The sequence below is a fragment of the Balaenoptera musculus genome, chromosome 2 (genome assembly GCF_009873245.2).
Source record: "Balaenoptera musculus isolate JJ_BM4_2016_0621 chromosome 2, mBalMus1.pri.v3, whole genome shotgun sequence".
Lineage (NCBI taxonomy): Eukaryota > Metazoa > Chordata > Mammalia > Artiodactyla > Balaenopteridae > Balaenoptera > Balaenoptera musculus.
Genome location: NC_045786.1, coordinates 92,300,438 through 92,314,757, shown reverse-complemented (window position 1 = coordinate 92,314,757; position 14,320 = coordinate 92,300,438). Strand labels below are relative to the sequence as shown.

The 14,320-nt window shown below is 39.7% G+C and overlaps 1 protein-coding gene across 3 annotated transcripts in view; it reads left to right on the top strand.

Moving 5' to 3' along the window:
* EIF2AK4 (eukaryotic translation initiation factor 2 alpha kinase 4) overlaps positions 1 to 14,320 on the top strand; it is a 108,401-nt gene that overhangs the window by 66,580 nt on the left and 27,501 nt on the right. For all 3 annotated transcript variants that reach the window (XM_036842668.1, XM_036842666.1, XM_036842667.1), the window contains 7 exons: positions 1 to 58; positions 1,005 to 1,084; positions 3,846 to 3,947; positions 7,143 to 7,196; positions 9,458 to 9,694; positions 11,129 to 11,204; positions 11,611 to 11,732. In XM_036842668.1, the coding sequence (XP_036698563.1) occupies positions 1 to 58; positions 1,005 to 1,084; positions 3,846 to 3,947; positions 7,143 to 7,196; positions 9,458 to 9,694; positions 11,129 to 11,204; positions 11,611 to 11,732 (729 nt within the window). The remainder of the gene's footprint in view (positions 59 to 1,004; positions 1,085 to 3,845; positions 3,948 to 7,142; positions 7,197 to 9,457; positions 9,695 to 11,128; positions 11,205 to 11,610; positions 11,733 to 14,320) is intronic.

The window sequence follows — 14,320 nt, the reverse complement described above, 5'->3', positions numbered from 1 at the left end:
GCTGACGGCAAACAAGATGATACATCAGGAGATCACTTGATTAAATCAGACCCTTCAGGTAAATCCAGAAGACTGTATATTTAATTAGTGTGTTAATAAGCAATCCACAAAATTTCTTTTTTTCTCTTTTATCTTTTTTTAACATAAAAAATTTACATATGTAATGTATACAACCTGAGGAGTTTAGAGGTACATACACACCTAAGAAAGCATCACCACAGTCTATGCCATAAACATATCCATCACCTCCAAGTTTCTTCCTGCCCTCTTATTTATTGTTACTATTATTATTAATTTTGTGATAAGAACACTTAGCATAAGATCTACCCTCTTAGGAAAATTTCATTTTATTATTATTTTTTGGCGGGGGAGTGCGCCGTGCAGCATGTGGGGATCTTAGTTCCCCGACCAGGGTTCAAACCCGTGCCCCCTGCAGTGGAAGCGCAGAGTCTTAACCATTGGACCGCCAGGGAAGTCCAGGAAAATTTTAAATATGCAGTACAGAATAAAATTTCTCAAAGTGAAACCTTTTTTTTCATTTGTAAAGATTTTATTCTAAAGCACATTATAATTATTCATTAAATTAACAAAATTATGGAAATGCTTTAATTTTTTTCCCTTTTCACTATATAGATTGTTCTTCAGAACTCTAAGAAATTAGACCTTCAATTAGAATAATTTACTCCTCTGGGTAGGCAGTTATACTTTGACCCCAGGTGGTAATAGGAGGTTACCTCATGACCTGGGCCATCTGGGGTCTTCCTGCCTGGCACTGTCCCTTTACCACAGCAGAGCCATCCTGTGTGGAACAAAGTGTGTGGCCATCCATGATTTAGGGTTAATAGCTTGGTGAAATGCATGCTGCTTCTTCCTGTGAATAGTGTAAACAATTAACAGACCATGTCTCACTCTTAAGAAACTTTTTTTGTTTTGTTTTGTTAAAAATTTGCCTTATCTCTAAGTCCTGTTATTGGTAATCCTTCCCTCTGCCTTCTTCCATGCAGGTCATTTGACTGGGATGGTTGGCACTGCTTTATATGTAAGCCCAGAGGTCCAAGGCAGCACCAAATCTGCATACAACCAGGTAAAGAGGAAGGTTTTTGGGGAAAAGGAAAGATCTCAAGAGAGAGATAATAGTAAGAATATCAAGATTACAGCATTTGGGGTTTAGTTACCAGCTGAAATAGTCAGGAACATTCATTCACTCAATATATATCCACATGTCTATTGAGCGACTGCTCCAAATAGGACACGTGATGCCCAAGGACAGTGTCTGAAGCTGGCACTGTTGTTGCCAGGGAGCTTACAGTCCCTCCATCCATCTAAAGAAGATTTGAACTAACTGGTCCTGGGCCAGGCCCCAGGAACACAGGGAACAAGGCAATCAAGTAATAAGACATCTTATTCCAGCCCTCCGGGAGCTTGTCCATTGGTGGATGATGGTGGATGAAACAGACAGTAAACAAATAAAAAATTTTTAAATCACAAACTCTGTAGGAACTAAGAAGAAAAATGGAGTCCAGTGACCAGAGAACAGTAAAAGACATCATCTTTAGGTCGACTGACTAGAGAAAGCCTCCCCAAGAGGATGGGTTTCAGGATAAAGGAGGAAAGGGGGGAGAAGCCATGCAAAGTTGGGGGCTGGAGCTTGGCTGGGAGAGAAGAGGGGTAAGCAGAGGAAATAGCATGCACAGAGAGAAGACTGGGTGAGAGGTAGCGTGGCGCACTTAGGACAGTCAGAGAGAGGGTCAGTGTGGCTGCAGCGTGGTGAGAGCTATGAGGGCGAGAGGCACGAAGCGAAGCTGAAGGGAAGGCCAGGGTCAGATGGTGCAGGGCCAGCTTAGCCATGAGAAGTGATGTGCGCAGGCAGCGCCTGAAGGATGTTGAGCGAGAGAGTTCACTCTAGCTGCTGCCGGAGGCTTGGCAGGAGTCCAGGTGGGGCGGCTGAGCGGGGACCAGAGTGGTGGCAGTAGAGACGGGGAGAAGTGTGCAGATGTGAAATACATGTTGGGGGGGAATTGACAGGTTTTCCTAATGGAGTGGGTGTTGGGTGAGGAAAAGAAAGGAAAACAGGACAGTGCTCAGGTTTCTGCCTGGAGTGGCTGGGGGAAGGGTAGTTGACTGAGCTGAGGAACCATGAGGAAAGACCTGGGAGATGGAGGAGAAGACAGCAGGAATATTCCGTCTAGGGCATGTTTAATTTGAAATGCCTGATGAGAAATCCGATTAGAGAGCTCCAGTCGGCTGTTAGGGACTCAAGACTTGAGTTCAGAAGAAAGATCAGAGTCAGAGGTATAAATTTGAGAGCCATTAGCACACAGATGGGACTTAAAGCCATGAGACTGGATGAGATCACTTCGGGCAAGACCGTAGAGCTAAATTTTTAAAATACATGAGGCAGGCAATTCACATTAAAGCATATTTTCAAGCTAGCAGTGGCAATTGAAGCCTGGGTTTTGGTTCTGACAGGGAACACTTGGTAGTGACAGAGTTGAAGCAGACCTCCAAATACCTGGTGAGGGTGGGAGTGTGTGGAGATGGACACGCCCACCCTGAGGGAGTGGGAGGCACCTTTAGTGTCATCTTTCTGCGTTTGGTTTGTAAGAGTATAATGAAATCCTTAAAAGGAACTTACCCTTTGGCCTAGCACGTCCACCTTTTGAAACGTATCCTAAGGAAACAACCAGGGACATTCAAAAAGATTGGTGTAAAAGAGGTTTGTCACAGCATTGTTTATAACAATGAAAAATAACAAGCATTTAAAAAATAGGGAACTGGTTAAATAAATTATGGGACATCCATGTAATTGAATATGTCATTAAAATATTAGAGGCCGGTTTTAGAAAAATGACATTATAGTATAAAGATATTCTTGCTATATTAAGGGAATAAAAGTTACAAACGACAGTGTGGTTCTAGTTTTATAGTGTGTGTGTGCGTTTAAAAAAACCCACCAAAAGGGCGTATCTTAGCCATCAGTTGTAAATATCCTTAAGCAGTGGGATTATGGGTGGTTGCTATTGTATTCTTGGTGCTTTTCGGTATGTTCCGTTCAGTATGTACATTTTTCTACTGCTAACATGTGTAGGAAATGACACAATGAATGTTTGTTTTTAAGACTTTGGAGGTCACTGGTTGCAGAGGCTCTCCTACTAATCCTTGAGTCCAAATTCATTGACGTTTTCCTTGCAAGTGGCTCCTGTGCCTGTGTGCAGTTCACCATGAGCAGTCTCCCGCTCAGCCGGGTTGTGCTCAGCTGCCGCAGGCACAGGGCCTTCTGACCTCCTTCTTCCCCCTCGACAGCTCCCTACCTGAGACTCTGCACTGACATGCCCTTTTACCTTCTTTACTTACACTTCCATATTTTGTTAGCAGTTGTCACGATATTTCTGTTGTGCTGTGCTTCTGACCTCGTTGGTATGGCTTTGCAATCAGTAGCTGACCTTTGCTATCAGCTGCAGAGTGCGGTCTGTGTTTCCCTTTTGCAATGATTAGTAAAGATGCAAAGCAAATTCTTTCAACAGATCTCGGTTGTCCTTGCTCTGTAGTGATTATCCTCAGTGTGTGGCCAGTGGTTATCTATGTCTATGTGTATAGCTAAACCAGTTACAATTAATTTTTAAGAAAAACATTGAAGTCATGCCAAATATTTTATCTAAAAATAAATATGTCTCTCATCTATATTTTACACCTATAATTTTTTTTTTTAGAACAAAGCGAATTTTTTCTAGTGTGGCTTATTTTCACTTATGCAAACATCCCAACTAACAGTGCTCATCCTATAATTCCCTAGTGGATTATGCTTTCATATCTAGCCTCTAAATAAAATTCTTTTTCCTCCTCAGAAAGTGGATCTCTTCAGCCTGGGAATCATCTTCTTTGAGATGTGCTATCATCCCATGATCACAGCCTCAGAAAGGATCTTTGTTCTCAACCAACTCAGAGATGTATGTATCAGATGTTTTAATGCCTCAATTTCCAATAACCTGAATCTTAGCATAGACATTAGAATTTGAGGCAGGGTATTTTTCTTGTATTTATAATATAGAAAGAAGTGGTCCTACTATGATTTTCTATATTTCTAGTAAATGGAAATCCACCTCTGCTTATGCACTTACAATGATGAGAAACTTACCCCAATTTTATTTATTTTTGGAATCATACTTGAAGATATTTTGCTAGGTTATCCTTTTTAAAAATACTTGGAGATTACTCTTGATTTTTTTTTAATTTTTGAATTTTATTTTATTTATTTTTTTATACAGCAGGTTCTTATCAGTCATCAATTTTATACACATCAGTGTATACATGTCAATCCCAATCGCCCAATTCAGCATACCACCATCCCCACCTCCCCTCTTTTTTCCCTCTTGGTGTCCATACGTTTGTTCTCTACATCTCTGTCTCAACTTCTGCCCTGCAGACTGGTTCATCTCTACCATTTTTCTAGGTTCCACATACATGCGTTAATATACGGTATTTGTTTTCTCTTTCTGACTTACTTCACTCTGTATGGCAGTCTCTAGATCCATCCACGTCTCAACAAATGACTCAATTTCGTTCCTTTTTATGGCTGAGTAATATTCCATTGTATATATGTACCACAACTTCTTTATCCATTCGTCTGTCAATGGGCATTTAGGTTTCTTCCATGACCTGGCTATTGTAAATAGTGCTGCAGTGAACATTGGGGTGCATGTGTCTTTTTGAATTATGGTTTTCTCTGGGTATATGCCCAGTAGTGGGATTGCTGGGTCATATGGTAATTCTATTTTTAGTTTTTTAAGGAACCTCCATACTATTCTCCATAGTGGCTGTATCAATTTACATTCCCACCGACAGTGCAAGAGGGTTCCCTTTTCTCCACACCCTCTCCAGCATTTATTGTTTGTAGATTTTCTGATGATGCCCATTCTAACTGGTGTGAGGTGATACCTCATTGTAGTTTTGATTTGCATTTCTCTAATAATTAGTGATGTTGAGCAGCTTTTCATGTGCTTCTTGGCCATCTGTATGTCTTCTTTGGAGAAATGTCTATTTAGGTCTTCTGCCCATTTTTGGATTGGGTTGTTTGTTTCTTTAATATTGAGCTGCATGTTTATATATTTGGGGGATTAATCCTTTGTCCGTTGATTCGTTTGCAAATATTTTCTCCCATTCTGAGGGTTGTCTTTTCGTCTTGTTTATGGTTTCCTTTGCTGTGCAAAAGCTTTTAAGTTTCATTAGGTCCCATTTGTTTATTTTTGTTTTTATTTCCATTACTCTAGGAGGTGGATCAAAAAAGATCTTGCTGTGATTTATGTAAAAGAGTGCTCTTCCTATGTTTTCCTCTAAGAGTTTTATAGTGTCCGGTCTTACATTTAGGTCTCAAATCCATTTTGAGTTTATTTTTGTGTATGGTGTTAGGGATTGTTCTAATTTCATTCTTTTACATGTAGCTGTCCAGTTTTCCCAGCACCACTTATTGAAGAGACTGTCTTTTCTCCATTGTATATTCTTGTCTCCTTTATAGTGAGTTCCACCATTCTGTCTTCCAGGTCACTTATCCGTTTTTCTGCCTCAGTTATTCTGCTGTTGATTCCTTCTAGTGTAGTTTTCATTTCAGTTATTGTATTCATCTCTGTTTGTTTGTTCTTTAATTCGTCTAGGTCTTTGTTAAACATTTCTTGCATCTTCTCGATCTTTGCCTCCATTCTTTTTCCGAGGTCCTGGATCATCTTCACTATCATTATTCTGAATTCTTTTTCTGGAAGGTTGCCTGTCTCCACTTCATTTAGTTGTTTTTCTGGGTTTTATCTTGTTCCTTCATCTGGTACATAGCCCTCTGCCTTTTCATCTTGTCTATCTTTCTGTGAATGAGGTTTTTGTTCCACAGGCTGCAGGCCTGTAGTTCTTCTTGCTTCTGCTGTCTGCCCTCTGGTGGATGAGGCTATCTCTACTCTTGATTTTAAAGCAAAGGAGGAATCCAAAAATTTTGCATAATATCAATATAGTTACAGCAGTGGGAATGGGTTATAAGGATAATGGATATTTAGCTCTAGAAATTAAAGGTTCCAGCTGAATGGACCTGGTGTAGTAATGCCTAAAGAATACCACCATGACCAGAAGGTAAACGGGGTCTGGGGAAAATGTCAGCCACTTGAATTTTTTTCCCAGTGAGATCTCCATTTGTCTTCTTCGAATTGATCCTCGCCCAAAGGATCAATTGGCCCAAACTAAACTGTCATTGCCCAAACTAAAAGGGACTCATGTTAGTGTGCGAGGTCCAGGATGCCTATTGGAAATGGCATTAAGATGACAGTGGAGAATAAGGTTTGAGTGAGGGTGATTTAGATTCACATATTCATGAGCAAGAGATACGGAGAGTCTTCCTCTTCCTTTCTGAGCAGAGCCAAGCAGGCATGTCTGTTAGGGTAAATCACATACAGCGTAACTAAGAATACTCCGGGTAAATCACATACAGCTTAACTAAGAATACTCCACTAGATATCTTGGAAAAGAGTTTAATGGTTTAACTGCCAGAACAGCGTGGGCAGCTGTGTTCATAATGTATCAGAGGGCAGCTGTGTTCATAATGTATCATAATGTATCAGAAGAAATAAAGTGATTACTGTGTCCTTGCCTTGACTTGGAATGCTCTTCGAGGACTATGTCCTTGGTGGAGTGCCTTTCCTTAGTCTAAAATTCATGTTTGTTCCCTCATTTCAAGAATATCTCAACTGCCAAGTTAATGTTACGACTGAGGTCTTATTTACCAGAAAGGTGAGAAATTTGGGGCTAGAGGTTTTTGTGTTGTTTTTCTCTTACTTGGTATTGATGGTTTGGTATTTCTACCCTTTTTTAATCTGTTTGTTTAATAAAGCTACTTTGTCTTTCCCTGAAGCCATTAGATTTTAAATACTTTGTCCTCAAATGAGGTGCTTTCTGTCACCTAGGCTGTCATTTGGGTGAAGTAAGTATTAAGATAATACGAATGTCCTTGGAAGGATGGGTGTTGGGTCTCACGATGAGTTTCACATCCGTCTTCCCTTGTTAGCAAATTTTCATTTCTGTATTTGATTTTCTTACCTCTGGTGAATAAAATGCTTTCACTGTGGCAGTCTGCCAAGCACTTGCTGATTTGAATATAATATTTTTTTTAGCCTACTTCGCCTAAGTTTCCAGAAGACTTCGCTGATGGAGAGCATACAAAGCAGGTAATTTTCTGATGCTTTAATTACTGTGTTCTCACTCTTGGGTTTTAATTACTCTTTTTCTTCTTCAATTAGTAATCTTCTGCCACTCATTCTCTTGTGTCATGGGAACAACGTGGGGAAAAAATATCGAAAGATGGAGTACTTAAAATGTATTTAGACTTGAAATACACCATAAAAATGCCAAGGGCTGACATAGAAAATTAACAAACTACAGGGTTCTTTTTTGTGATTCATGATGCTTTTGAAGTACTGTTTGGACCCTTGGCTTAGCTATTGAAAAAAAGAGAATGCTCTTACAGCTCATTGTTTTAGATAAAGCTTGGAACTTTAAGAAAAGAAGAATATATCTTAAAACTACAATTTTGTTCTGTCTTATGGTAAAGTAGCTCAAATTGTAAAGGGGAAGACTAGACAGCCAGATGTTACAGTAATTTAAAACAAAATAATTTCTCTTCCATACTACAAGTGTGTGTGTGTGTGTGTGTGTGTGTGTGTAACTCATGTCATAGTAAATATTGGCATCTGGCTAATATGAAAGAATCATTAGTGAATTTATTATAGTGCTTCTGGTATACCTTTCTTCTTAATGCTGGCTTTTTGTCTTAGTGAAGCCTTCCATGGTTAATACTCTTGTTATGTAGAAGTTTATTCCTTAAACTGACTTCTTAACAATTATAATCAAGGCAAAATCCCTTATTTAAATTATTAATGTTGAGAACAGAAACCTAGCTAGAACATTGCATTAATTTGCTGTTTCTTGATTATTGGTTATGTATCTGGATGGACAAGTCACTTAACTTTTCTAGACTTTAATTTTCCTCCCCTGTAAAATAAAGGTATTAAGTACCCTTTATTTATATTAGCACTAACATCCTATAATTCAGTAGCGTTTAATGTGACATTTGTTTATGGCTCGAGGGACCCATTCTGCCTCAACTATTGAATTAGTAAAGAACCATTAGAAAATACATTGAGTTGTGTTTCTACTTCTTTTGTTAGCTGTTACCATTGATTCGAACTGAGTTGTTCCCCATGTTTTGGGGTGTCATAAGTAAATATTCATATCCCAGCCTTTCCCTGTAACAAGGTCAGTCTTATTCATTATTTCCTCATGTTGGCAGCTGTGGTGGTGTAGGAACTTAAACCACAGACAAAAGTGCAACTATGCACACCATTTGTCATGAGAGTGATTGCCCTCCTGTCACAGGGACTTACCGGGCACCCTTGAGCATTTGCATTTGGGCTGTATAAACTTAGCACCACAAGCAGTGCCACGGCCACCTCCCACGTCACGTTGTTGCTTTTTATCCGAAAGGGGGCAGCATAGAAAATGCTTGTAGACTGAGTATAACACAGTTGTTGCCACATACAGAAATTAAGCAGTATTACATACAGTCTGTTTTGCTGAATAGGATATTATTTTTACCAGTTTAATTTAACATAAATTTTCATAAAGTTATATCATGTCAGTTTCCTTCTTTATGTGAAAAATAATTACCTGTGTTTTTATTTTAGCCTAAAACCAGGGGTAGGGATTTGGGGGAGGGTATTTTAAAGTTACATGATTAGAAAATGCTTAATGAGGTTCATCTAAAAATTGAGATTTTCTGATCTCAGGTATTCCTCTAACTCCTTATAAATCTTCATTATAAACAAAAGAATTACAGAATCATTATGGAGCCTTTCAAAGGTTTACATTGCCTTCAAATAGTTCCCTGCTTAATCAGGTGATAGCTGTGAAGGTATAATAAACCAGTAACATAAGAGAATTCAAGGGAATGGTATCAATACAGATAACATAAATGGAGAATGAAAAATGAAAAGCTGTTTTATACTGCTTTAGAGATTCTAGAAGCTCCTACGCGTTATAGTTTATACTAAAATTAAGCACCTAAAAATACTTGCTTTATATTCTTGTATCGTTTTTGATACAGTAGTTTAGATACAGTGTTTAGAAGGTCTCTAACTTCTGCTTCTATGTAGTTGTTGAGTTGAGGGTTTTTTGGTCCTTTATGGCAGGGAAGTATAAGAAGGGCCTCTTTTAAGAAAGACTCATATTACATTGTTGCACAATTCTGTGACCATAATGAACTACAGGGGGAGAATGACAAATTCAGAGATTTCAGAAATACCAGTTAACATGCACCAACTAAGTGGAAGAAGTGTGTCTCTTTTGGACCTGAACCAACCACCGCTTGTCAGGAGAATCCCTGAGCACCTTCCACTGCACCCGTCCCCGGGGTGCCTGGGTTTCGTTGTAGAAATCTGTCATCTCCTGGCTGTTGAACCACGATCCGGCAGAGCGGCCCACGGCCACAGAGCTGCTCAGGAGCGAACTGCTGCCTCCGCCCCAGATGGAGGAGTCGGAGCTGCACGAGGTGCTGCACCGCACCCTGGCCAACGTGGGCGGGAAGGCCTACCGCACCGTGATGGCCCAGACCTTCTCCCAGCGCATCTCCCCCGCCGTCGATTACACCTACGACAGCGACATACTGAAGGTGGGCCTGAGCCGCGCCTCGAAAGAGCTTCACCTGGTCCACAAAAGGGTGGAGTCACTTCCTCGATTTTCATGCAGTCCTTTAATGCCTCCAACATAAGTTCTTTTTTTTTCTAATTGAACTGCAGTTGATGTACAAAGTTGTGTTAGTGTCAGGTGTACTGCAAAGTGATTCATATGGATATATATGATTCTTTTTTTCAGATTCTTTTCCATTATAGGTTATTACAAGATATTGAATATAGTTCCCTGTGCTCTACAGTAGGTCCTTCTCCAACATAAGCTCTTAATCTGAGGTCTGTATATGCAAAATGTGTGCATATGCATTATTCCAGGAAGAGCCACACTTTTTTTAATCACTTAACTTGAAGGAGTTCCTGACCCACCGCCTACTAAAGAGATTAAGAAGCGGTGCTTTTAGAGACTGAGCCCTGGCCCAGCTGCCCAGTGCGAAAAATACCCAACCAGCTCAGATCCAGATCCGGTAGCCAATAGCTCCCAATGCTGGCTGCACGTCAAAGTCACCCGTGAGGCCCTTTGACGATACAGAGGCTCAGGCCCTACATCTGATCTAGTGACTTGGAATCTAAGTGTGAGGCGCTTCAACAATCTCAGAGCTCCCAGGTGGTTTCTGAAGCACAGGCAGGTTTAACATTCAACATCTATGTTCAACATAACATTCAAACGCCTTCAACATTTTCTTGTTTAAAAACAAAAACGGTCTTAAACAGTATAGCAAAATGTTAAAATTTGATAAAGTTGGGTGAGTGAATAACATATATTTTGTTATATTCTCTCTCTGTTTCTGTATGCTTAAAATAGAATTTAAAAGAGTAGTAGAGAAAGCAGTGGTAAGGTTTGTGGAAAATCAGTATAGATTTCAGGGGCCAGTTTTTCTTTGCTGGCAATATTAGACATTTGCAGGATTGTGGCTGACTTTTTAATTTTTGGGTTTTTTGCTTATCTATTATTTCTAAATTTTCTATAGTGAAATAGTACTACTTTTATAATACGAAACAAATGAAAAAGACAGTTATTTACAAAATACACAAAGGCCTTGAAGCTTTCAAGAGGCCCACTATGAATTACCTTAGACTATGGGAGGGGGTTTGACGCTGTTAGGTGTTTGACTGCTGCAGTATCCCTGAAAGTCCTCGGGGAGAACTGTGTAGTACTATATGCCTGGCTCTCTCTGAAAGGCATACATCAACATAAGAGCTTGGACTTTAAACCCAGGCAGCCTTCCTAAAGTAGGACGTGTTGCGAGACATGTGGTTTCTTCTCTCCTGAATATGTTCAAAAGGGGAATGACTTGTTGAGACCTCTTTTTGATCTTGGGAATAAGCAATGTAATGCCTACTGCAAGCCACAGAAAAGTATGGTAGGGGATCCCTTTGATTAGGCTTTGATGGCATTTTAATTGGTTATATCTTAGGGCAGCTTCTCCATCCGTACAGCCAAGATACAGCAACACGTGGGTGAAACCATTATCCGCATCTTCAAAAGACATGGTATGTCCTTTTTAAAAAATTATGTGCCTTCTCAGAAGATGTTTTGTTTCCTCATCAGAAAGTACTATGAATGGATTTGGGTGCAACCATATTTTACTTTTAAATTCAGTTCTAAGTTGTTGACACCTGTGAAATTTAAGCTTATTTTTATAATTCAGCTTGTTGAGGAGAAACAAATTTGAATATTACAACCTTGCCGCTAAAATACAGTTGGTTTGTGGAGTCAAAAATAGGACTGAATTAACAAACTTACCTTAGGTGAGCTTTCCATTTAGAGAATTGAAGATAAACTGATTTCAACAGTCCCCGTAGCAGATTACTCAACTGTCAGGTCTGTGTTCATTTTAAGTTGCATCTGGAAAGAATGAGAACCTGATGATTAGTTATTTTTTCTCATTGGGTGTAGGAGCTGTCCAATTGTGTACCCCACTGCTGCTTCCCCGAAATAGGCAAATATACGAGCACAATGAAGCTGCCTTATTCATGGACCACAGCGGGATGCTGGTGATGCTTCCTTTCGACCTGCGGGTGAGGCTGGGAACATTCTGCTGACAGCGCGTGTGCCATGCCTGGTCCCAGGGGTGGCACCTGTATTAAAGGATGACCCCCACCATCCCCCTCTAGGCTTATATTCTTAACGTCACCTTTAGGAAACATAATCTTGAAGGAGTTATCAGGGTGAGAGCATTATGGGAATTTGGTAAACATTTGACCCTGTGTACATCCACCTTAGTGCTTATGACCCTAGAAACCTGAGCCCTGTATTGCAGGTGTCACGTCTGCATGTCAGTGTTGAGCTTCGCCAGGTGACCACAGCAGGCTAACCTGGCCAACTTAGACACATAAATGGAGTTTTTTTCTTTATTTCTTGGCTAGGTCTTCAGTAGCTTTCTAACATGCTAATGTCTAGAACAATTAAATTCTTGTAACAGCAAGCATCTCTGTTAATTATGTGTGCTGAATTTTGCTCATGCTTGCTTTCTTATCCCCAGGGTTCCCTTTTGACAGCCGTACTCTTACCAGTTGATCACTCACATGGTGTTGGCTGCTAACAAGCCCATCTGTACTGTACATGCATGTAACAGACAAGAGGTTAATATCCCTAATGTACAGAAAGCACTTACAGGTAGAGAGATGAGCAAAGGCTATAACCAGGCAGTTCTCCGAAGAGAAAATGCACAGGGCTGATAAACTTCTGAAGGATGTTCAGCCTCACTAATAAGGAAATGCAAAGCAAAGGTATCTGAACTTCACCCATCAGACTGTTAAAAATATTTAATTGTCCACAGATGACAAGGGTTTAGGAAAATGGGTACTTTCATATGTTGCTGATGGGAATGTAAGTTGCTAAACCTTTAGAAAAATAATCTGAAAGTATTTAATAAAATAAATGCACATACTATACCCTTTGAGCTAGCAATCCCACTTTGAGAGATTTACTTAAAGAAATAACACATCAGTATACGAACCTTAAAAGGACGTCCATTGACAATTTATCATAGTGCTCAAAAACTGAAAACTGCATGTTCACCAATAGGAAAATGGTTGAATAATTTATTATGGAATATTAAGGAGGTAAAAGATCAAAATACATATATATTTAGATAGATCCATACCTATATTTGATCTGTAGAAATGTCCGTGGTATATTGTTAGCTGAAAAGAAGTATGTTTCAAAGGAACTCTAATATGATTCCATTTTTATTATATAGAGAAAGAAAAAAGTTTAAAAAAGCACAACTGAGCGTGTGCATAAGGTGCACTCTGTGTTTGCATGTACCCAGTATGTGTGAGGTAAATACATGTTCCCACATGCGTGTGAACAATGACACATACCAGCTTGTTTGTATCACCAGAGTGACGTGTCAAAGACTTGAACTTTTGACTGTATTTCTCTGGAGGGAGGTCTGGAATCAGGGCATTGTCTTTTTTTCATATCTGTGTTTTGTTTTATGGTTTAAGAAGAAATTCCTTCCATACCCTCAGATTTAGGTTTTCTTTTATAGTAAGTCAAGTGATTTGGTATTATTTTGAGTGAGAGGTAAGTAAGTAGCATATCAGACACTTGGGCTCTGTTGAAGAAAGGATAGAAGGGCAAACCTTTACATAGCTGTACTTAAAACTGGCTTCTTCTTCTCTAGACATTAGGACACTAAAATGCAGATTTTTAAACATCAGCTCTCTTTCTGTGAGCTGATATATTCAGTCCCCCAAAATAAAAAATAATTGCCCTTTGAGAATTTGACCCATTGATTAATGATACCATGTCAGATCTCTTGAGGCAATCTGATAATGGTTTTATAAGTTGTGGTGATTATTAGTGAGTGGTTATTAAGAATTTCTTCTGTAAGATCTACAGGAAAGTCAGTAAATTCACCATAAGAGGTAATACCCGGGCTTCCCTGGTGGCACAGTGGTTAAGAATCCGCCTGCCAATGCAGGGGACACGGGTTCAAGCCCTAGTCCAGGAAGATCCCACCTGCCGCGGAGCAACTAAGCCCATGCGCCACAACTACTGAGCCTGCACTCTAGAGCCCGCGTGCCACAACTACTGAAGCCCACATGCCTAGAGCCCATGCTTCGCAACAAGAGAAGCCACCGCAATGAGAAGCCTGCGTGCTTCAACAAAGAGTAGCCCCCGCTCACCGCAACTAGAGAAAGCCCATGCGCAGCAACAAAGACCCGACTCAGCCAAAAATAAATAAATAAATAAATTTATTTTTTTAAAAAAAGAGGTAATACCCATGTTGATTGCATTAAGTGACACTTAAAAAAATTCACAATCAAATAACTTGCACTGGTTTTAATTTGGCATAATAAAAAATTTAGCAGAGTGTGTTTAATAGTGAATTTTTCTCAAATTCAAAAACCTAAGAAATGCACAGTGAATAAGGTTGGCGGTACATCCAGCAGTGCGGTCAGCTGCTGACTGACCAACTCAGGAACATTCCAAGGGGTGTGAATGGCAAGCAGTGCACAACTTTGTGAATATTCTACAAACCACTGAATTGTAAACTTTAGAAGGGAGAACTCTGTGGTATGTGAGTTACAACTCAAAGCTGTTATTAAAAAAACAAAAGGTGGTTGGCACATGTTGACATTGACCTTTGAAACTT